The following is a 25,123-nucleotide window of genomic DNA, read 5'->3' on the forward strand; positions in this document are numbered from 1 at the left end:
GTTGCTGATTAAATACCTAAAAATATTAATTCTTGCACACTTGACCCAAGTGAGGGTTTTGCCTTCAGTAATGTGTTTTGCTTCTAAGAGCTCCCCTTTTCCATCTTCCTTTTAATAGCAACGTCATGACAACAGAGAAGAGTTTAGTGGCTGAGGCTGAAAATCCACAGCAGCAACAACAGAAGGAAGAGGGTGAGGGAGCCACAAACTCGGGTCAACAGGAAACTCAGCTGGAAGAGGCTCCTCAAGCAGCAGCCGAGGGAGATAATCAGTGTGAGCAGAAGCTGAAAACATCCAATGGAGACACTCCAACACATGAAGATTTGACCAAGAACAAGGAGCGGACATCAGAAAACAGGGGCCTGTCACGGCTGTTCTCCTCATTTCTCAAAAGGCCTAAATCTCAGGTCTCTGAGGAGGAAGGCAAAGAAGTAGAGTCAGCGAAAGAGAAAGGTGAAGGTCATAAAGAGATAGAATTTGGAGCCAGTCTTGACGAAGAGATCATTTTAAAGGCCCCGATTGCAGCTCCTGAGCCTGAGCTCAAAACAGACCCATCCTTGGATCTTCATTCATTAAGCAGTGCAGAAACACAGGTGAGGGTGTGCGAATGTGTGGGAGGTGAAGGGGGGTTATACACTTTACTTTTCATTTAAGAACATTTGGTTTTATTTCTTATTAGCCAGTTGTTAGTGATAAGTAACATGATGCTTCAGAGTTTCTGCTCTAAAGAAATTCATGTAGTCAGTGGTAACTTGATTTTTAGAAAGATACTTACACGACATAAATCAAAGAAAAGAAAATGAAAGAAATGTATCAAACGAGTTTACATTTTGCTATTATAATGCAAAAAGTCCAGGATTTTTAATGAGGCTGGGGGTGGGGGTGGGTGGGAAGAAAGTGAAGTGGTTTAGAGTTTATTTTGGTGGAATTATTAGAAATGGAGTAATTTATCAGCAAACATGGTCCTTTTATGGAAGTCTTTATAAAAGTCATGAGATAGATTCAGACCACCCAGAGGTGTGTGATAAGTTTGAACCGTGTCTGCCTTATCTTTGTCATTTTCTCCAACTAGGTCATATTCCCACAGAGTGTAGGATATAGATGAGGAAAGTTAGCTCTTTATATCACCTTTGTAATATATAGTAGTTGGGTGGAGCCTTAATTGTGTCACAGTGTAAACTAAATGTGATTTGTGAATTTGGTCATCTGTCCAAAAATCATGAGAAAATATTAGTACTGTAACTCAAACTATTTTCTAGGAATCCCATTTATTTTCAGGCCTACTGAACTACAAATTAAGAGTTATTTTCAAAGTCTTTTTTTTTTCTGAAGCATGTGGGCATTATCTGCATTGTAAAAAATGTAAGTCCTATATGTTTCTATTATGGGTCTCAGGTTTAGGCTATACAGTTTCATTAGACTTAAAAAAATATGAATTTCTAGAATGATTACTTATACATCAAAAGTGCTAAGAGTAAAGTTTAGGATAAAGTTGTTATTGTGTACTTGCTATAGTGAAACAAGGTTGAAAACAAAATTTTATTTATAGTATAATAGTTAAGAATGGAGGCTATGGAATCAGACTAGAGGGTTCAGGTGTAGAGAAGTGACACTTTTGCTTTATCAGTTTTCTCCTCTGTACAATGAGGATAATAATGTTCACCTTATTTGGCCATTATGAGGATTAAAAGAGATAAACGTGTAAAGCTCTTAAGACATTGCCTGACATATTACAAGCACTCAATAAATGTTAGTTATTATTACTTAGTCAATAAACATGAACAGTAAAGGCAGAGAAGCTACATATCTTAATGTCATTAATTTAATTTAATTTTAGGAGTACCAAAAGAGTTAAATTACATTATCTTTCAGGAAGTCTGGTACTTTCAAGAAGTTCTTAATTGCTTTTTTTCTCCTTTGCTTTATGTATGGAAAAATCCATATCTTGTTTTAATTAGCATTTGAATCAGGGCTAGTCTGTTTTGTCTAAAGATCATAACATTTGTACTGAAGTTGAAACAGATGACAAAGTTAATTTTAGATTTAACTAAAATCCCATTCATTGATTTCATAGTAGAATTTCATTTGAGTGGTTCTTTTCTATATCGGATTTTTTAAAAGTGAGTTTGCATTGTAGGACTGCACCAACCTTCATCTAGGGTACCTTGGATTTTTTGGAAGCCATGTGTCATTTTTTAATACTTATTTATTTACTCAACAAATTTACTGAAAACTTGCTGTGTGTGCCAGGCCCTAAGCTGGACATACATTGGTAAATAAAAACTATAGTATGGCAGAGAGGTTTAAGATCATGAATTCTGGCGTCAAAGTGGTATGTGACTTACTGACTGTATGATCCTAGGCAAATTAACTTCTCTGGCCTCAGTTTCTTATTTGTCAAGGGGAGATAATAATAGTACCCTCCCCATAGGGTTAAATGAGTTCATATAAGTAATGCTTTTAGAACAGTAAATGACCCATTGTAATTTCTATATAAATGTTTGTTATTATTTTCATTATTATTATTAAATATTATTATTATTGAACAAACATGATCCCTACTCTTGATAACTTTATAGTCTAATGGAAGAGACAAAGAAAGTAGTAAATACAAATTAATTATGTATTGTAATAAATGTTATGAAGGCAATAAACAGGGTACTAACATGAAGAATACTAGTAGAGTGGGGATAGGCCAGGTAGGATAGCCAGTGAAGGCCTTAATGAAGAGGTAACATTTAAGAGGGTCATGAAGGAGGGGAAGGAGACTTGTAGACACCTCCAATATCTAATGCAGGAGGAGCAGGAGCCAAATAATTAAATCCTTTTTCCTAAATGTCAACTACGGTTTTTTTTTTGCGGTACGCGGGCCTGGCCTCTCACTGTCAGCGGCCTGTCCCATTGCGGAGCACAGGCTCCGGATGCGCAGGCGCAGCGGCCATGGCTCACGGGCCCAGCCGCTCCGCGGCATGTGGGATCTTCCCGGACCGCGGCACGAACCCGTGTCCCCTGCATCGGCAGGCGGCCTCTCAACCACTGTGCCACCAGGGAAGTCCCCTATATTTCTTTTGAATAGTTGATATTTAATCAATGCTTGTAAAGTAGTACTATCTTTTTACCAGCATCATAATGAAGTTTTTCTTTTCTTTAACCTTTGAAAATAAAAAACTCTAAAGTGTTTTTGAAATCTGTACTACGTGTTTACTTTTGTCATTCATACTGTGAAAGCAGAGGCTTATTTTACTCTGTTTTTTTTTTTTTTTTGCGGTACGCAGGCCTCTCACTGTTGTGGCCTCTCCCGTTGCGGAGCACAGGCTCCAGACGCGCAGGCCCAGCGGCCACGGCTCACGGGCCCAGCCGCTCCGCGGCATGTGGAATCTTCCCGGACCGGGGCACGAACCCGTGTCCCCTGCATCGGCAGGCGGACTCTCAACCACTGCGCCACCAGGGAAGCCCCAACTACATATTTTTTTGAAAGAAAAGAATTAGTGAGGTTTAGTTAAGAACCTTTCAGCTATTTTATTGTGACGAAAGTAAGTGTATGCCAAAATGTTGTCTCACTTACCTGTATTACTTTGGGATGACTTAATGATTGCCCTAGGACATCCAGATTTCAATCTGTCTCTTGCTTCTTTGAATCTTCTTTGCATTTATCATGGTTGATACCTGGTAAAAATGAGTTAATTGGTATTTACAGTTGTTAGCCTACTATACATATGTTGCCTTATGCTCTGAAAAGGTCCCAAGAACCCCTCTTAGCCATTCAAAAAAATTTATGGGTTTTTTTTGTTTTTTTGTTTTTTTGTTTTTGGGCCGCGCCTCGAGGCCTGTGGAATCTTAGTTTCCCGACCAGGGACTGAACCTGGGCCCTTGGCAGTGAGAGCGTGGAGTCTTAACCACCGGACCACTAGGGAATTCCCCATTCATAAAATTTAGATTGCATGACAAATCACAACTCGTTTTGCAATTCATAAGGCTACCTAGCTAAAATTGAGGAGCATGGGGCAAAGATGTTTAAGTTTTAATAGGTTTTAATAATAGGCAATGGCATAGTCAGGGAGAAAATATAGTGCTGAGAGCAACAGATTGCTGTCCTCTGGTTTACCTGAAACCTTCATTTATTGATTTGAAAGATGAGATTTTACCTTCTATCATAAAGTTTTGAGAATAGCAGAGTCTGTGGATCTTTTGGGAGATCATAATATCTTTTACAGAAAAATAATCTTAATATCACTTGTATTTGTTTTAACAGTTTTTCTTCTTCAGTTTGTGCTTTTATTGGTAGCAACATTATAGGCAAAAGTGTATACGGCATGTTTTGTGAAATGTCTGTTACTGACTTGGTGATGTCATGGGTATGTAGCCTGCTCAGGAAGAACACAGAGAAGATCCCGATTTTCAGACTGAGGAAGGAGGAGGACTTGAAGACTGCTCTAAAACAGAAGTAAAAGAAGAAAGTCCTGAATCAGTAGCAGAAAGAGAATTAAAAGCTTCCCAGAAATCGATCAGAAGACACAGAAACATGCATTGCAAGGTTTCTTTGTTGGATGACACAGTTTATGAATGTGTTGTGGAGGTGAGCGCATTTCAATCTCAGGTGGTTAGAACTCTTACAAATTGTTTCATGTAGGGTTGGGTAAGTGGTGCCATGGCCTAAGACCCAGTATAATGAATATTTCTATGGACTGAAATGTTAATAGTGATTTTCTGGAGGTGGAGGTGTGGAAGGATTATGAGTGAGTCTTATTTTCTTCTCCAGCTTTTTCTATATCTGCCAAATCTTGTGAATTGAGCATGTGTTACTTTTATAATCCAAAATAATTTTGTTTAAGAAAAAAATTGGTTTGTTATTTATAGAGTGATCTTCCATGACTAGATTTCCCAGGATAGCCTCAATTTCTAGGTCTAGCAGTACCCATAACTGTATTTATCAAAAAAAAAAATTTACTATCTGTTCATTTCTGCTCTCCCAGATCTAAACCTTAATGAGCTTCATTTAATGTATTTCTTTAGCTCCATGAGATAGTATATAAAAAACTTAAATTAAGTAATCCCATTTATTAAAATTCTCTATTATTTCCAGAAAGAATAAATAATTGAATCAAGATTGAATCAAAATGTCAGAGTTGTTTCAGTTATTCTTTTGCTTCTTCAAGACAAGTTAAAAGTCCTTAAAAATCTATCAGCTTTTTTTTTTTGCGGTACGTGGGCCTCTCACTGCTGTGGCCTCTCCTGTTGCGGATGCGCAGGCTCAGTGGCCATGGCCCATGGGCCCAGCCGCTCCGCGGCATGTGGGATCCTCCCAGACCGGGGCACGAACCTGCATCCCCTGCATCAGCAGGCGGACTCTCAACCACAGCTGTTTTTTTAACTAGAGCAGTAATTGTCAATTACGATATGCTTGATAAAAAGCAATTGTGATTATTACTAATAATAGCCTTTTGATAAAACGTATAATTCACATATGCTTGTATCTTAGGTGTGTAAAAAATTATTTTGAAATTGAATTATTTATATGCAAATATATCAAAACACAAATAAGTAGTCTAAAATATTATACTGTGTTTATTAATAGGAATTCTCTCTCCAAGTTTTGAAAGAGAAATCAAGAAAAATACACTGTTGCATTTTTAAAATAGTTACTACACCTGGTAACTGGAGAAGACCTAGGGTCTGCTCTTTCTGCTTCTCACCACTAGCTTGGGGAAAGCTATTCCACACTCATTCTTCCCATTCAGGCCAAAATCTAGATATGGGTCCCTTATATCTGAAACATTTGGGGGCAGGTGTGTTTCAGAATTCAGAATATTTTGGGTTGTAGAATTCAGAATATTTTGGGTTTTAGAAAAGCAACAAGTACATATTCTGCAAATTTCATAATATTCCCAGCAGAGTGTGTAGCAGTAGGTACATTATCAAACACATTATTTCTATGGTAAAATATATGAAGATTCACTCTAAGTTGGATAAATAAAGATAAAAAATAGCCCATAACAGTTCAGGTCAGAATTTGCCTTCAGATGAGCTTTGAACAAAAACAAAACAAGCCCAACCTTTTACTTTTTAGAACTTCTGAATTTTGGAATTATAAATAAGGGAGTAGGGACCTGTATGTGAAGAATTCCCTAATCATCTCTGTCATGTAGAGTGAAAACATAGAAGGGAGAAAATGAAGAAAATGATATAATGTAGATGGGATAAGTCTAAAAATGAGTTAACATCTATGTGAATTACTAATAGTCATTAAAAATAGCTCAGCTCATTGAGAGAAGGACATGTCATGTATATGTGCCAAAAAATGATTTCTAATATTTTGGAAGTTTTTTTTTTTTTTTTTTTTTTGGCGGTACGCGGGCCTCTCACCGTTGTGGCCTCTCCTGCTGCGGAGCACAGGCTCCGGACGCGCAGGCTCAGCGGCCATGGCTCACGGGCCCAGCCGCTCCGCAGCATGTGGGATCTTCCCGGACCGGGGCATGAACCCGTGTCCCGTGCATGGGCAGGCGGACTCTCAACCACTGTGCCACCAGGGAAGCCCTTGGAAGTTTTAAAGAATGTATTTCTCAGAAGACATTAGCAAGTTTAATTTTTTTATTATTTAAAAATGTTTTTATTATTATTTTTTTAAAAATAAATTTATTTATTTATTTTTGGCTGCATTGGGTCTTCATTGCTGCGTGCGGGCTTTCTCTAGCTGCAGCGAGCGGGGGCTATATTCGTTGCAGTGCGCAGGCTTCTCATTGCTGCACCTTCTCTTGTTGCGGAGCACGGGCTCTAGGCGTGTGGGCTTCAGTAGTTGTGGGGTGCAGGCTTAGTAGTTGTGGCTCACGGGCTTAGTTGCTCCACAGCATGTGGGATCTTCCCGGACTGGGGCTCGAACCCATGTCCCCTGCATTGGCAGGTGGATTCTTAACCACTGTGCCACCAGGGAAGTCCAGCATGTTTAATTTTTTTTCAACAATTCCAGTAGTTAGGTAGGACAGGTATACATTTTCTTATCACTTTACAGATGAGAAAGCTAATGTTCAGAAATTGACTCAGGTTGTTTAGCTAGTAAATGAAAAAGCAGGGACTTTTTCACTCTAAATCTCAGTCCCTAAGTTATGGCATTTCCTCCCTATAAACAGGAATACAAGTCCCCCAAATTGATAATGGTTTGATTTTCTGGGTAGAGAAACATTAAGAAATTATTTGTAGCACAACTGTAAGAACCACTGCAATGGGTAATGTCTGGAGGGTATCTAAGATCTTATACTTTATGCATTTTTCTGAAAGAGATTGTAGGGAGTTGAGACATAGCTCATTGTCTTGGGACATTTTGTCTGGGAATGATCGAGAGTTTAATGATTTCCATAGCCACTGTTAATTGTCAGTGTTGATAGCTGGTTCAGTTAAGTCAGGTGCTCATGCTGACAGACAGCGACCCATAGCAGGCTTCAGGAAATACACCAAAAATAAAGAATGTAATGTTTAGGATGGAGGTGGGGGATGCTTGATGGAATTTTGCTTTGAATTGTAGCAGCATTTCCAAGCAACTATAAATGTGTTGCGTATTTAAACTGACAAATTAAGAAACAGGAATTTTGTTACTCACTTTGTTCTACTTGCACTGTGCAGCCATCTGAAAGTGTTAGTAACCAAGGATAAAAGAGAAAATTGGAAAGTGACATTTTATGTTATTTTGTGATAAATGCAGGAATAAGAGGAAACCTCAACTAAAGTATGTGTATCTTTGCAGAAACATGCTAAGGGACAAGATTTACTTAAACGAGTATGTGAACACCTCAATCTTTTGGAAGAAGACTACTTTAGTCTAGCCATTTGGGATAATGCAACCTCTAAGGTGAGAAGACTGCTTGTAATATAAGAAACTGACCCCCCAAAATTGTTTTAATTCTTTTACTGTTGTTAAGAATGTATTTATTCCTGCCTCTCCGAGATACAGTGTACCTAGTAAGGAAAGAGTGAAGGTAATTAAAAAACAAAACAACACCTCTAATACTACAGTGAAAAACTTTCTGCAGCTGTTAGAAGTTCTCCCATGAATCGAGGAAAATACTCTGAAAAGTATTTTATGTTATACAAGCTCAGTGAGATAAAATCAAATGTTTTTATATTGTGTGTGTGTACCCCACTCAGGTTTATGTTAGAATATTTGAGAATACTTGAATTTGGCATATAAATGAAGTCACTGAGTACCAGTACCTACTTGTTTAATGTAACTGTTATAATTTTTCTATGAACCAAGTATACTTAAATTGCTGGGAGCTGGCTCATCTAAAGGCATTCAGCAGAGGAAATTCTTTCATCTTGCAGTTGAGCTTCCAGTGCTCACATTGGTAAAAACCTTCCAGTTGCTTTGAAAACTTTTTGCTATTGTTGGTGTCATCCATACTCTATCGTATCAGCAAATTTTATTTCCTATAGTAGTTTTCACTATCCTATTTATTTTTAATGAGAAAATATTAAATTGCTTTATTTATATTCATTGATATATTTCTGTATAAAGTGATGTTAAAAGTGCCCAATATAAAAGCTGAATTTGATTGTACAGCAAACAACAAATCTGGCTGTATTAAAAAGGGCTTTATTGTCCCCCTTAGATAAAATATTTCTGGGAAAAAAAGTTGATGTCTCTGAATCATAATCTAGTTTCAACTTCTCTGATTGTTTATAAGAACCTCTTCTGGGGAAGTCAGTGGACAAGTGAATCCTGGGAAACATAGTGCTTATCATATTTGGGGCATCTGGCAGGTCTGATGGGCCAGGTTCTTACAGGATATGGTTGGGGTAATGGGCTGTTCTATATTTTCTGCTTCTAAATTCATCATGGCTAACTTCCAGCTCTCGGAAATAGGTCAAAGCAGAGTTTTACTTTGGGTTAAAATGAAGGTCTTTAGCTGATTCAGGTAGAACAAGTAGAACATAGAAGGGAAAGCAGGAACTTCATTTGCACATGGCCCAAGTAAATCCTGTACAAAAATGAGTTTGGAGAAGACTTCCTTAGAATTGTCAGGTTAAAGGGACAATACAGTAGCAAAAGCCATTGTGATGGTGACAGTCCTTCTTCAATATGCTATCTCTTTGAGTCATACTTCTCCAGTCTGGATGAGTTGCTCTCTCTGTCTTGTATATAGTTGACCCAGGTATTTCCCATCACCATTATCCTGGGGATTTGTTGTACTTCTCTCCTGTGATGTTTCTCTTGTTTACCCTTTATCTTAGCATTTCCTGGTATTTGATAGAGCACTTCTTCTGAGAAATTACATATGGGATGTAATCTTTTTGAGACATTACATGTCTGAAATTGTGTTTATTGTACTGTAGTATTTGGTTGTTAGTTTGGTTGGGTATAGAATTTTAGGCTTGAAATGATTTGCCTTCATAATTTTGAAGGCATTGCTCCATTGTCTTCTAGCTTTTTTTTTTTTTTTGCGGAACACGGGCCTCTCACTGTTGTGGCCTCTCCCATTGCGGAGCACAGGCTCTGGACGCGCAGGCTCAGCGGCCATGGCTCAGTGGCCCAGCCGCTCCACGGCATGTGGGATCTTCCCAGACCGGGGCACGAACCCGCATCCCCTCCATCGGCAGGTGGACTCTCAACCACTGCACCACCAGGGAAGCCCTGTCTTCTAGCTTTTAATGTTGGCTATTGAGAAGGTCAAAGCCATTCTGATTTGTGATGCTTTGTATGACCTCCCCTCTCTCTTGCCCTGTGTAGAATTAGGCTAGTAGAATCTTTTACCCTCCTTCCTTCCCTTCCTCCCTCCCTCCCTCCCTCCCATCCTTCCTCCCTCCCTCCCTCCTTCTCTTCTTTTTCTCTCTTTCTTTAGTGTTCTGAGATTCACAGTGATGCATCTTTTTAAAAAAATTATTTATTTATTCATTTATTTAATTTTTTGGCTGCATTGGGTCTTCGCTGCTGCACGCAGGTTTTCTCTAGTTGCTGAGAGCGGGGGCTACTCTTTGTTGTGGTGCACAGGCCTCTCATTGTGGTGGCTTCTCTTGTTGCAGAGCACAGGCTCTAGGCGTGCGGGCTTCAGTAGTTGCAGCACGTGGGCTCAGTAGTTGCAGCTCGCAGGCTCTAGAGCACAGGCTCAGTAGTTGTGGCTCATGGGCTTAGCTGCTCCACAGCATATGGGATCTTCCTGGACCAGGGCTCGAACCCCTGTCCCCTGTATTGGCAGGTGGATTCTTAACCACTGCGCCACCAGGGAAGTCCCCCAAAACTTTTTATCTTTTTGAACAAAGAACTGTTCCAGGTGCCTTTTATAGTCTTCCAGGGAATTGAAATTTTTTCCACTAAGAGAATTTTGTAAAGACCTAAATAAATGGAAATCCGAAGGTGCAATGTCTGGTGAATATGGTGGATGAATCAGAACTTCCCAGCCAAGCTGTAACAGTTTTTGCCTGGTCATCAAAGAAACATGCGGTCTTGTGTTATCCTGATGGAAGATTATGCATTTTCTGTTGACTAATTCTGGATGCTTTTTGTCGAGTGCTGCTTTCAGTTGGTCTAATTGGGAGCAGTACTTGTTGGAATTAATTGTTTGGTTTTCCGGAAGGAGCTCCTAATAGAGAACTCCCTTCCAATCCTGCCATATACACAACATCCCCTTCTTTGGGTGAAGACCAGCCTTTGGTGTGGTTGTTCATTTCACTTGCTCCATGATCTCTTCCTTTCCATATTATTGTACAGTGTCCACTTTTCATCGCCCATCACAATTTGTTTTAAAAACAGAACGTTTTCATTACATTTAAGTAGAGAATTGCATGTGGAAATACGGTCAAGAGGGGTTTTTTTGCTTAACTTATGTGGAACCCAAACATCAAAGTGATTAACATAACCAAGTTGGTGCAAATGATTTTCAGTGCTTGATTTGAATATTTTGAGTATGTCAGCTGTCTCCCTCGTGGTATAACGTTGATTGTTCTCAGTTAATGTCTCAATTTGATCGCTATCAACTTCAGCTGGTCTACCAGCCCATGGAGCATCATCCAGCAAGAAATCTCTAGCATGAAACTACTTTTGACACATTCGGTCAGTCACAGCACCTTCTCCATACACTGCACAAATCTTTTTTTGCGTTTCAGTTGCATTTTTACCTCTCTTGAAATAATAAAGCATAATATGCCAAAAATGTTGCTTTTTTTCCTTCCATTTTCAATATTAAAATGTCATACAAAAATTCACCAATTTTGATAAGTCTTTTTTAAAATGCATGTTGATATGACAGCTGTCACATATAATCTAACAAAATTGTTTCAAATGAAGTTGAAGACAACTAAGTGCTACCAGAGCCATCTTAACGGAAAAAACAAAATGAACCTTTTCGCCAACCCAATAGTTGCTTCCTAGATTTTATTCCTGCTTGGAATAAGTTATTTATGAATGAATCAAGGATTTTTTTCTGGAGGATTCCAGAATCCCACTTTGTTTCCCCTTCCAGTCACTACCGCCAGCCCCCAACAATCAGTACTCCTACCTCAGGCCCTGTCAAAAGTAACAGATGTCTTCCTAACATCTATCACCATCAATTAGTTTTGCCTGTTTTTAAACTTTACATAAGCGAAACCATACAGTATGTGCTCTTAGGTCTGGCTTCTTTTGTTTTGTTTGATATCATGTTTTTGAGTATCATCCATGTTGTGGCGAGTAGCAGTAGTTCATCCATTCTTGCTGCTGTATAATAGTTCACTGTTTGACTATACCACACTTTATTTATGCATTCTACTGTTGATGGACATTTGGCTTGTTTACAGTTTGTGGCTTTTATGAATGCTGCTCCTGGGAACATTCTCATACCTGTCTTTTAGTGCATATCTTGTCATATTCATTTCTGTTGGATTCCCAGAAGTGGAATTGCTGGGTTGTGGATGCCACATATATGATCAGCTTTGGTAGATACTATCAGTTTTCCAAAGTGGTGCTACCAGTTCACACTCCCACCAGCACTAAGGGTTGCAGCTGTGCCACATTCTCGCCAGCACTTGGTGTAACTCACTGCATTTTGACTTCTGCTCTTACCACTCTGCTGAACTGCCCTTGCCAAGATAAATCTGACAGTTTTTCATCTTCATGTTCCTTGTCCATTTTGCAGCATTGACGAGCTTGCCTATCCATCCTTGAAATGTTCTATTCCTTTGGATTCTGTGATACCAGTCTCTCCTGTTTTCCTCCTACCACTGGGTCACTTCTTCTCAGTTTACTTCTCAGCTCTTTATCCTCTCTTCATCCCTTAACTGTAAATGTTCCCCAAGGTTTATCTTTAGTTTCTTTCTTTTAACTCTATTATATGCTCCCTGGATGATTTTTATCTACTTTCATGGCTTCATTTGCCACCTATATGGGGACAGTGCCCAAATTTATATCTCTGGTTAAAATCACTCTTCTGAGTGCCAGACCTGCTTATCCAGCTATCTACTGAAATATTCTACTTGGACTTCCAAAGACACCTTGAACGTGTATCTATATAAATATACCATAATCTATTTATTCTATTGTTGATGGACATTTGGGTTGTTTTCAGTTTTTTGCTATTGTTTTCTTCTTCATGAAAATTTATTCCTTTTCCTACATTTTCTGTTTCAGTGAATAGTACCACATCTACCCAGTTGCCCAAGCCAGCAACTTAGGAACTTTTGTTTACTACTATACTTTACCACCTCTCATCATCAGCCCACCCTATTTACTCAGTCACAAATCCTGACTATTATCATTCTCAACAACAGCTTCTTATTTGGTCTCCCTGTCTACCTCAAATTTGTGTCACTCTTATTTTAAATCCTTCAGTGATTCTCCCTTGCCTGTAACTTGATGAAGTCCAAGTTTCTTAGCATGGAATACTATGGCCTCTATGATCTGGCCCTTACTGTTCCTTTTCATTTTACATCTCTCCTCTTCACTTCTGTGCTCCAGCTTTGCTGAACTACATTCAGCAACTCAGATGTATCATGTTCTCTTTATAGACCCTGTGCCTTTCTAATTACTTCCACTTCTTTTTTTGCCTGGCTAACTCATATTTGTTCTTCAACCCTAAATTAGATCTCCCAAACATTCTTTTTTTTTTTTAACCTATTTTTTCCCCCAAAACATTCTTTTGAGAAACATTTCCTAACTGCCTCTAAGAAAAGACAAATTATTCACTACTCAGCTCTTCCTTTAGACTGACAGCTCCTTGAGGACAAGCACTATTTTTAAATCCTTTTTTGTAACTTTGGTGCCTAGCACGTGGAGGCATTCCTTAATACTTGTTGGCTAAATAAAATGCTCTGAATTGAATAATTTAAATTGAGCATAAAGTACCTATTGTTATGCACACTGATTTTTTATTGTCTTGTACACACTTTTTGATTTTGACTTTGATTCGAAGGTCTAGATACTGAAGAAATAATACTTTGTTCTATAAGGTACCTTATACCTTGGAGTCCCATGTGATTGGCACAAATCTGGATTTGCCCCCTCTATGTCAGATTGGTGGGAATTCTAGCCTTAGAGTCATAGAATGGCTCATGCAATCCCTGTAAGAAACTTGGCAGCTTCAGACTACTTTGGGAGATTTCTCTTAAAAATAGGGAAAATATGGAGTCACCTCACTCTGTAGGGGAAGTGTTCATTCCACAGTGATAGAAAGTAGTCTTTGTTAAGAGTTCTGGATTGCAAGGTTCTCAGAGGTTCCACAAAACTTATCAGTTGGTGCTTTTATAGTCCTCTTTTGCCTTTGGACCTATAACAACTTAAAGTTCTTTAGTCTTAATGAGAGAGGAAGGAGAAACACCCAGGTTACCCCCTGCCCTTTCTGACAGGACTTAAGCAAGTATGTACTTAGTTTTTATACTTTAGAATAATTTTATATTAAGTGATATTTTTAAAAACATATATTTCTTAATCATCTGTGTTAATTGCAGGGGCAGGGGAGAGAAAAGGAAACTCGTCCTCACTCTTTGCTTATTATCTGTTGTGGTGACTATCTTTATATAATGGTTAGTGTAATATATAATCAAATGTAAGATTGTGGTGTTCAGGCCCACTCCTTGGGTAGGGCAAATGGGATGGTCATCTTGAACTTTGCCCTTGTTGGTACAGGGTGAGGAGTAATCCCCCCTTACTCTTCTTTTCTAAATACGACTAAAATTCAATTTTAAACATTTTGGAAGGGGGAATGGGGTGGGGGGATTGGGAGCAGGCATGAAAGGGGCTCCTGGTGTGCTGGTAATGTTATACTTGTGTGTTCACTTTGATAATTTATTGATCTATACATATGTTTTATGTACTTTTCTGTATATGTCTTATGTCAATAAAAATCTTTTAGACAATTCAATTTAGAAATTTCTGTCTTTAAACATTTCTCTAGGAGCCTATGAAAGATGTTAATGGTGAGGCTCTTTTTAAGTGCCATTAGTTTTGCATGGTCCGCTATGGGTTGAGGAACCTTGCCCTTGTGGTGTGCAAATTTTAAGTGGGGTTGGAGAATGGTGAAGGGAGAAATTAGTGTGGGCAAGAGTAGTCAGGAAAAACAAAATAGTTATTCATTCAGTAAACATTAACTGAGCATGAACCATCTACCAGGTGCTGTGCTGACACAGAAAACTTGAATGAGACTGGAGGTCAGAGTTGGAGGGAAAAATAAGATCTAGGTTACAGATCAATAATCCTGGTTATAGATCTCTATTTGTCTTTACAGAATAATAAAAATAGCAAGTGCTTATTTAGCATTTCTTGTTTGCTGAAGCTTTACATATATTACCTTTTAATCTTCACAGTAACCCTGAGATAGGCCCTACTGCTAATATCTCATTTTATTTCCTCTAATAGATGAGGAAACTGAAGTACAAAGATGCTTAAAGTCACTCACCTAGGAGGTAGTAGAGCTAGGATTCAAGCCCAACTGTCTGGCTCCCTGTTTCTCTGTTCAAAATTACTGTGCTATGTGAAACTAATGCAAAAAATATTGGAAATGTAGGTTGACCTGGAGACACTATTGGAGATGGTCAGTAATCCTGCTTCTGGTACTCTGTGGTTTATGTATTTTGGAGCTCTGTGTGAATGCCTTTTCTTCTTTTTACAGACATGGCTGGATTCTGCCAAAGAAATAAAAAAGCAGGTTCGTGGTAAGTGAATATAGCCCTTTTTCTAGCTCTTTCTTTTTTTTAGTAGGTCAGAGGATTTCCAACCTTTTTCTGGCTGTGAGTCACTTTAGAATTCTGACTATGGTAGATGGCTTTGAAATTAAGATAAAGCCTTCCTTTGGAAGGTAGAGATTCCATAATAGAAAGATACAGCAGAGGTAGACACTATTGAGATGTAGGTCAGATCCTGATGATTTTTTTTTTACAACTAGGCAAAGTGGGGGAAGATAGGAATGATTGAGAGAAACAGAAGGTGGAAACAAACAAAGAATAGAAGAGAAAAGGATATGGGAGTCAGTTCTCACAATGGTAGTGATTGAAACTGTAGTAGCTTACGATTGGGAGTTTGCTGCCTGATCCTGTTCCATTTAAATTGTTCTGGACTATTGAGTTCTAACCTTCTCCATGTTTTCTTCTCTATAGTTCTTTTTTGTCCCTTTTCAACCGTCTTCTTCCAAATTGAAGTATGTAAGGACCTGTGGAAGGAAAAAAAAGAATAGAAGAAATTCCTTGCCAGTGACCCTTCTGTCATTGTGGCTTTCTCTTAGCTCCAAGCCCTCTGGCATATATTACTGCTGAACACCCTGCTCAGACTGGTGTCCTGGGATAGACTTTTCTAGGTTGATTAAAGTCTAGATTAGTATTTTGTAGCCTCAGGCCCAATGGGCTAAAGGGTAGAGACTTTACCCACCCACCCCCACCCCCCCAGTTATGACTAGATGTCCTTTTAGTTTAGTTTATTTTTGAGGAAACTTGTAGGAACTGCAATAGATGTTATTCATCATGATTAGTAAGTTTTAACTGTATCACCTGAAAAGAAGTTTTATTTTTCATTTGTTTCTTAAAAGAAAACACTTTTGTTATGGTGAAATGTTTTCTTTTAGACCCTATTTATTTATATTTCTTAAGATAGAGAAACAAAATACTACTTTGGCCTGACAACTCTCCATATTTGCTCTCTGCCTATAAAATCTTGTTTTAAAATGCAAATCAGAGTAAAAAATATTCAGAATATTTGAGACATGACAACAAAAAACATGATTCCAAGCCCCTTTCAATGAAGATACTTTTAATATTCAATATTACTCAGGAATAAATGATTGTACAAGAAGACTCTTTAGGAAGAAAAGTTAAAACAGAGTTTATGATGAGTGGAGAAGACTATCTAGTAGATTATCTTCCAGGCTATTGAGAAAAAAAAACTCTCGCTAAGAAAAATAACCTAAGTGTTTGTCGTTTAAAAAAAATTTGCAAAATAATAAAACCTCTTCCTTCAACATGGGAAAGAAAAACCGTGTCTGTAACACAAACTTTAACATCAAAATGTAAGTATTTCGTTGAGCCAAAGAGAAGGTTGACATTTATCTATTGCAAAGATTTTGGGTTTTATAAAAATAGTTTTCACGGGCTTCCCTGGTGGTGCAGTGGTTAAGAAGCCGCCTGCCAATGCAGGGGACACGGGTTCGAGCCCTGGTCCGGGAAGATCCCACATGCTATGGAGCAACTAAACCCGTGCGCCACAACTACTGAGCCTGCACTCTAGAGTGCACGAGCCACAACTGCTGAGCCCGTGTGCCGCAACTATAAAGCCCGCACACCTAGAGCCCACGCTCCGCAACGAGAAGACTCTGCAATGAGAAGCCTGTGCGGCGCAACTAGAGAAAGCCTGAGCACAGCAACGAAGACCCACAGAGCCAAAATTAAAAATAAATAAATTTATTTTTTAAAACAGCCCTTGAGTTTAAAAAAAAAGTTTTCATCATACAAGTAATATATATCCATTTGAAAAATTTAAGCATTATGAAAATATATCATGAAGCAAGTAAAAAGCCTGTAAAGCCTATCCTCCAGATATAATCACTGTTAAATTGGTATGATCTGTAAGATATTTTCTAGGCATATATAAATTTTGCTTTTCAAAAATACAATTATGTTATACATTGTTATATATTGTATCTTCTGTATATTATGTCATATGTAGTTTTAAAATTTTTAAAATAGGTGATATAAATATGAGGTATAAAACTAAAAGATACAGATGAATATAATACAAGGTCAATCTTCCTTCTTCCCCTGTCCTTTAACTAATTTCTTGTGTTCTGTCCAGAGATGTTCTGAGTGTATATAGACATACATTTTAATATAAATATGTATTTAATGCATACATTATATTTTATATATAATATACTTTATAAAAATATTTTAATATAAATATGTATGTTCTGTATGTATTTAATATACATATGCAATCTTTAACATAATTTGTATACTCTTAATATATATCAATTTATTTCATTTGTTAAAAATTTTTTTTAATGATTATAAAGTTGTAGCACTGTATATATATATATATATATATATAGAGAGAGAGAGAGAGAGAGAGAGAGAGAGAGAGCATGTATTGAATATATATGTATATGTGCACTTAGATGTATCTGTAGTAAATTGCTAGAAGTAGAATAAAAAAGTATGAATGTTTAAATTTGTAATAGATATTCACCAGCAAGATTTTTTCCATATTTCAAAAAATACAGGGCTTCCCTGGTGGCGCAGTGGTTGAGAGTCCGCCTGCCGATGCAGGGGACACGGGTTCGTGCCCCGGTCCGGGAAGATCCCACATGCCCCGGAGCGGCTGGACCCGTGAGCCATGGTCACTGAGTCTGTGCGTCCAGAGCCTGTGCTCCGCAACGGGAGAGGCCACAACAGTGAGAGGCCCGCGTACTGCAAAAAAAAAAAAAAAAAAATACAGAAAAGAATGGAGGCTAATATAACAAATACCCATGTACCCATCACCCAGAATTAACATGTGTTAACTTTTACATTTAAAATAGAACAGTACAGGTCAGGTTTATCTCCTAGTCCCATCCCCTTCTCTCCCTATCCGTAGAAATCTATTTTCATGAATTTGAGGTGAGTCAGTCCATGTTTTTATATTTTTCCTTTATATATCCATACCCATGTACAATAGATAGTATTGCTTCGCCTGTATTTTTGAAATTTCCCTCGGACCTAACAATCCATTTGAACCTTCTATGGTTTATCAGTCTCTCTCCCTTCTCCCAGCTTAATATTTAGCTTTGTTTAACTTCCTTGGTTCTGAATAAGAGAGATCTCCCCTGCTGAGTCAGGCTAGCAACTTCCACCTCCTTCTGGAATAGTACAGAGCAAAAGCAAGAAATCCTTATACCTTCTGAAAAATACTGATACATAAAATAACACAAACTGTGTTTAAGAAATTCTATAGCCCAGGATATGCCCCTTCTAAATGTATCCTCCTCTCCTTCCCCTGCAGAAGTCACCACTGCCCTGAATTTTGTGTTAATGATTCCGTTGTACTTTTTAATGTTTTTAAAAAATTACCTAATGTATGAATGTATACCTAAAAATATTGTTTTACCTTTCTGAGCATCATATAAATTGAATTATATAGCAGTTAATCATTCGTGACTACCTTTTCTTATAAACATGATTTTGGAATTCATCTCAGTTGAAAAGAAAATTTCACAGTGATATCCTCTGAGTTTTTTCTTTTCTTTTTTTCTTTTTCTTTTATTTTTGGCTGCACTGTGCGACTTGTGGGATCCTAGTTTCCCCACCAGGGACTGAAGCCGGGCCCTGGCAGTGAAAGTGCCAAGTCCTAACCACTGGACTGCCAGGGAATTCCTCCTCTGACCTTTTTCTCTTGTATTCTGTTTCATTTTTAAAAATGCTGATTTTGACCCATTAAACTGATTTCACAATGGATCATGATCCACAGTTTAAAAAACCCCACCAGGACTTCCCTGATGGTGCAGTGGTTAAGAATCCGCCTGCCAATGCAGGGGACACAGGTTCGAGCCCTGGTCCAGGAATATTCCACATGCCGTGGAGCAACTAAGCCTGTGTGCCACAGCTCTACAGCCTGTGAGCCACAACTACTGAGTCCGAGTGCCACAACTACCGAAGCCCGGGCGCCTAGAGCCTGTGCTCTGCAACAAGAGAAGCCCCCGCTTGCTGCAACTAGAGAAAGCCCGCGTACAGCAACAAAGACCCAACGCAGCCAAAAATAAATAAATTAATTAAAAAAAAACACCCCACTGATTTAGGCTTAAAGTGGAATTGCTAGATTATAGAGTATGTTTATTTTTAGTTTTACCAGATATAGCCAAATTGCTCTCCTTTAAATTGATTGTAATAGTTTACATCCCCACCAATAGTGTATGAGATAGTTCCTGTTTTCCTGTGTACCCAGGAGGCAGGAATTTTTTTTCAATTATTAATTTTAAAAATGTTTGACACAATTTCAGACTTAAAAGTTGAAATAATGGTACAAAGAATTCCTGGGTACCCTTCACCCAGATTCCTCAGATGTTAATATTTTACTATTTTATCTTTTCTCTTTATCTACACACACACACACACACACACACACACACACACACACACAAAACCTTTTTTCTGAACCATTTAATAGTAAGTTGCATCGTAGCAGTGCCATTCACAATAGCCACTTTTTTCTACCCCCAACTTTCACAGTTGCTTTCCATATGTGCCGTTCTTTGCCTTGATTTTTTTTGTTCACTTAACAGTATATAGTGGCAGTGTATCTTTTCTTGCTAAATAAATACATTTAGGTTGTTTCCAGACATTTGCTATTACAAACAATATCTTATACCTGTATCATTTGACCATGTTTAAGTGTATGTTTAGATACATTTATGAAAGTGGAATTGCTAGGTGAAAGAGTATGTACATTTTATGTGTTGATAGATATTCTCAATTGTTCTCCATAGTGTTGTACCAGTTTACACTCACATCAGCAGTAGAAGAAAGTGCTTATTTTCCCCACCAATCGTGGGTGTTATCAAACTTTTTATATCAGTTAGCTCACCAATCGTGGGTGTTATCAAACTTTTTGTATCAGTTAGCTCAAAGAGAAAAAAAAAAATCACACTTTGTAAACTGTTGTTGATTTGCTTTCTTTAATGCTAGTCTTTCTATACTATTAAAAAATTGCCATTTATATATGTTATGAAATAACTGAATTTGTGTTTAAAGTTCTTAAATGCTGAATTCACATTTATTGAACATTCTTTTAGCTGTCTTGTTTCCCATATTGATTTGCTCTAGCCAGTACATTTTTAAAAATAAATTTATTTACTTATCGCTATGTTGGGTCTTCATGCTGCACGTGGGCTTTCTCTAGTTGCAGCGAGCGGGGGCTACTCTTCGTTGTGGTGTGCGGGCTTCTCATTGCGGTGGCTTCTCTTGTTGCGGAGCATGGGCTCTAGGCACATGGGCTTCAGTAGTTGTGGCTCATGGGCTCTAGAGCACAGGCTCAGTAGTTGTGGCGCACACGGGCTTTGTTGCTCCGCGGCATGTGGGATCTTACTGGACCAGGGCTCGAACCTGTGTCCCCTGCACTGGCAGGTGGATTCTTAACCACTGTGCCACCAGGGAAGCCCTCTAGCCAATACATTTTTTATAGGTAGCATAGAAGTCATCTTTTTTTAATGTCTATATGGGAATTATAAGTTAACAATGATTAGATTATTAACATATCATAATCATAACAACAGATGGTATTTTACAGTATTTGAACTGTAAATATTGCCTCCCCATCCCCTTACCCTTTTTATGAGAAACAATTATGGGGTTGGTTTCCTAAGTTCCATTTAAAGTTTCTGGGATATGAAACATTAGAAGTGAGTTAATGGTAAATATTAGGATTGAGTAGATTTGAGACAAGTTTGTTTTATTGTCTGGAATTTGCCTTTTAGTTCAAATTTTGAAGGAAAATATCAACCATTACCAAGGGACTCCTGTATTAAATATTTTAGCATGCTTAAAACTGCATATTCATTAAGACATTTAAACTGTTTCAAATTTTAATTTGCATATGGTCATTGGCAGCCAATAGCAATAAAAATGATATTTGGAGATGAAATGCTGTGAATGCAAAATAGAACAATGTTTGAAACACAGATGTTTGTTATAAGGTAGTAGAGTCCAATGGTTAAAAGCATGGGATTTGGGGTAAGAGAACCCTGGATTCACTAGCTATGTATTTTCTTAAGCCTCTGTTTCTTCATAAATAAAATGAACTAATAGTAGCATCTACCTGTATGTAAGAGGGCTAGCTTAGTACCTGGCATGCAGTAAGTACTGAACAAAATGTATCTCTTAGCATCATAACCAATCATACTTATTTCTTTTCTTTTTTTTTTGCGGTATGCGGGCCTCTCACTGTTGCGGCCTCTCCCGTTGCGGAGTACAGGCTCCGGACGCGCAGGCTCAGTGGCCACGGCTCACGGGCCTAGCTGCTCCGCGGCATGTGCGATCTTCCCTGACCGGGGCACAAACCTGTGTCCCCTGTATCAGCAGGCGGACTCTCAACCACTGCGCCACCAGGGAAGCCCAATCATAACTTGTTTATAACTGAGACCAGACTGTTAGTTTCTTTGGGAAACTAACAGTCATGTTAGAAAAACCTTGAAGGGGTAGCACTTAGCTGGAAAAATTGAAATGCATTCTCCACTTAACTTTTACTCACAATCTCTGATTTTCATTGTAGATAAAAAATATGAAACACTTGTATGAGTCTTAGGATTAAATTCTTGTAGTTTTCATACCTAAAATATTTTCATTAGAGCTATAGTTTCTAAGAGCCACCTATATTGCCTCTTCCTTCTTATTTCTAAAATAATCTCCTAATCTCACCCATATTGTCTTCCATATTAATGGGAAGAATGCTTTTGTTTATTTGAGATAATGTTGAGAGATGTCACAAATAAATAATGCCAACACCAAAAGAAAACATCCATGGATCACTTTGAATGACCTCTGAGGACCCAGAGTGGTATATAGATCACATTTTGAAAACCATTGCTACAAACATGTTCACCTATAGGATGGTTTCCTTTATGTTATTTTGCTTATAATGTTTTATAAACAAAACTATTAAGTCGGGTAAAAAAAATGAGATACTCTTAGATGGTGTCTAAACAACTTTCTTCTTTTTCTTTTTTAAATAAAAATAATATTTCACCCACAAAGCATGAAAGTATTAGGACACTTCAAGAAAAAAAAGATTTTTTGGAATATTTTTAGGTATTTCTAACAACCAGAAACTTAGGCATAAGCATAAAATTCTTTTGTGTTTATTTTTACAGGTGTCCCTTGGAATTTCACATTTAATGTAAAGTTTTATCCACCTGACCCAGCACAGTTAACAGAAGATATAACAAGGTAAGTAATTTATTAATAGTTAAATATGTAATAAGTAATCTCATTATCATAAGCTCTGGGAATTTCTCCATTCAGAATTGAAGAAAAATCATGAGCTATTAAACCTAAGATAAAAAGTTTCTGGTCACTTCAAGGCAGGCTTGCAAATAAGTGATCCTAAAAGCCTCAAATATCTGTGACTCGCCTGGAGAAAATTGGTAGGGAATTAACCTTGCTTATCATGGGTATTGTGCCATGCTGTGGACAGGGAACCTATAAACCATATTATCCTCCAAAGGACAAGAGACAAATATAGTGGCAAAACAGCTCTGCCGTTTTTTTGTTTGTTTTAAATACTCCTCTCACACCATGCTGTTTCTTAAGGGATCAAAAAAACTAAAGTCTCAGTGTTACTATTTTTTTCTTCCTATTCCCCTTTTAAATTGTATGATTAGGTATGTGAACTGAACATTCCTCAGTCATTTTTTTTTTTTTTTTTTTTTTGCGGTACGCGGGCCTCTCACTGTTGTGGCCTCTCCCGTTGTGGAGCACAGGCTCCAGACGCGCAGGCTCAGCGGCCATGGCTCACGGGCCTAGCCTTTCCGCGGCATGCAGGATCCTCCCGGACCGGGGCACGAACCCGTGTCCCCTGCACTGGCAGGTGGACTGTCAACCACTGCACCACCAGGGAAGCCCCCTCAGTAATTTTTGAGCCCACTTAATTTATGAAATAAATCTTGTACTGTTTAAAAATAGCTTACTGATTCCTTTTTAAGAAAGTGGCCTTTATTGGATTCTATATAAATACTGAATATTAGCAAAAAAGCAAAAAGGAAAAACAGTATATAGTAAAGAATACTACTCTACATATGTATATCCATAGCATCTTGCATAGAGCCTTATACGTAGTAGGTATTTGGCAAATGTTTGTTCAATTGAATTGTTGGTTGTTGAGAAACTGCTTTCTAATTCTGACTTTGCTGTCAACTATCTGATTTCAGACAAATATACACTCTCTAGGCTTCAGTTTTCATCTCAAACAAGAATAGCATAAGACTATTAAAAGGTCTGCTTGTTAAGTACTGTGAAATGTCTGTGCCATTTGAAAAAATTATTCTTTGTCCAGTTATCCTTTGTACATTCTTGAAGTTGAGATGCAATATCGCTGCCTGAAAAAATTGTCTTGGTTATTGCTTTTTCACAGGTAATATTTGTCTCTTAGAGTTGCTAATTATTCATCTTTCTTCATTAAGGTTTATTATATATACAACAAAACAAATCCCTAAAAATCTGTACTAATTACCTACATTTTAGAAGAGTTTACGATTCTTATGATTTGATTGGCATTGCTCTGACTTTTAAAAAAATATGTATATAGTGACTAATCATAGATAGCAAAAATGATTGCTGGTGCATATGTTGTTCAGCATCTAATTATGGTCAAGTCAAAGATATGATTTTAATCAATATAGGAGTTTTCAATTTAGTCATACCTCCCAGCTTTTCTGTTTGGTAAAAGAGTCTGAACTGGTTAACCCAGTCAGAACAAGGGCTAAGGAGGTCATGGCCATGGGTGTGAATACCATATGGTGTGTCTGACATATGTTGGGTCACTCAGTTTGTTGGACTTAACTGTTTCAACCCTCATCTGAATTCCCTATAGTTTAGCATACAGGTGGAATCGGTCTTACAAGATGATAGTGTGTGGAAGGCTGCATGCAATTTAAGCCCATCTTGGAGGAAAAACATACCAAAGAACGTTCATATCCTAGTGAAAATGTATCAGTAATGTCATCTTTGTATATGAAGGGCAGTATACACATTTGGCAAAGCAACGTGATAGAAAAGAAAGGACCCAATTTGGGGGCCAAGCAGCCTTTATTACTATCTGACATTGAAATAGTACAATGAACAACCATATACCCTCTACCTAACTGAACAATTATTAATATTATCTCATATTTACTTAATCATTCTTTTTCTTTCTCCCTCCCTACCTCTCTCTCCCGTTTTCTTCCTTTTTCTCTCTCTGTATTTTGTTATTGTTTTTGTTGCTGACATGGTAACATCTTTTCTCTTTGGCTGTAGGTATTATTTATGTCTTCAACTTCGGCAGGACATAGTTGCAGGACGTCTGCCCTGTTCATTTGCAACCTTAGCATTATTAGGTTCTTATACCATCCAGTCTGAGCTGGGAGACTATGACCCAGAACTCCATGGTGCAGATTATGTTAGTGATTTTAAACTGGCCCCAAATCAGACCAAGGAACTTGAAGAGAAGGTCATGGAACTGCATAAGTCATACAGGTAAATATGTCTCCAGGATTTGTTCTGTGTTTACTTTGACAGTAAGTTTAAACCCTTGACCTGGAATTGATTTAGTGTTTGCCTTAGTGGGAACTGGTGCCATAGAAAGAGTCAACTTGAGCTCAGTTCCCTCCCAATTCTTTGGGCAAGTCATTTAAACCCTTTGAACCTCAGTTTTCTCATCAGAGTAATAGGTGTTGCATTGTTGGATGAAAACTACATGAGGTAATATATGTAAAGCACTAAGCACAGTATCTGGCACATAGTAGGTGCTCAATAAATGGTAGCTATTATTATTATTGCCTTACCTTTTTTTTTTTTCCAGATTTTAAATGTATTATGCTGTATTAGATGCCTTGAGATCTTTAGAGCAGAGGTTCTTAACTTGGGGTCTATGTACATGGATAGACTTCAGAGGGCCCATGAAACCCCTGAAGGTATTTTTAAAAGTCTTTATTGAATTCACTAATTTTTTTTTCATGGA

General features: G+C 37.9%; 1 protein-coding gene across 13 annotated transcripts in view; it reads left to right on the plus strand.

The window, feature by feature from the left end:
* Positions 1–25,123, plus strand: part of EPB41 (erythrocyte membrane protein band 4.1) — a 203,729-nt gene that overhangs the window by 79,043 nt on the left and 99,563 nt on the right. For 11 of the 13 annotated variants that reach the window (XM_032647503.1, XM_032647541.1, XM_032647484.1 and 8 more), the window contains 6 exons: positions 119–593; positions 4,364–4,576; positions 7,736–7,840; positions 15,066–15,108; positions 22,278–22,353; positions 24,421–24,639. In XM_032647503.1, coding sequence (XP_032503394.1) covers positions 126–593; positions 4,364–4,576; positions 7,736–7,840; positions 15,066–15,108; positions 22,278–22,353; positions 24,421–24,639 — 1,124 coding nt within the window. In that variant the 5' untranslated portion in view covers positions 119–125. Of the gene's footprint in view, positions 1–118; positions 594–4,363; positions 4,577–7,735; positions 7,841–15,065; positions 15,109–22,277; positions 22,354–24,420; positions 24,640–25,123 lie in introns of those variants that run through there. The other 2 variants (XM_032647532.1, XM_032647585.1) reach the window with 1 other exon arrangement.

The sequence above is a fragment of the Phocoena sinus genome, chromosome 1 (genome assembly GCF_008692025.1).
Source record: "Phocoena sinus isolate mPhoSin1 chromosome 1, mPhoSin1.pri, whole genome shotgun sequence".
NCBI classification, from domain to species: Eukaryota; Metazoa; Chordata; class Mammalia; order Artiodactyla; family Phocoenidae; genus Phocoena; species Phocoena sinus.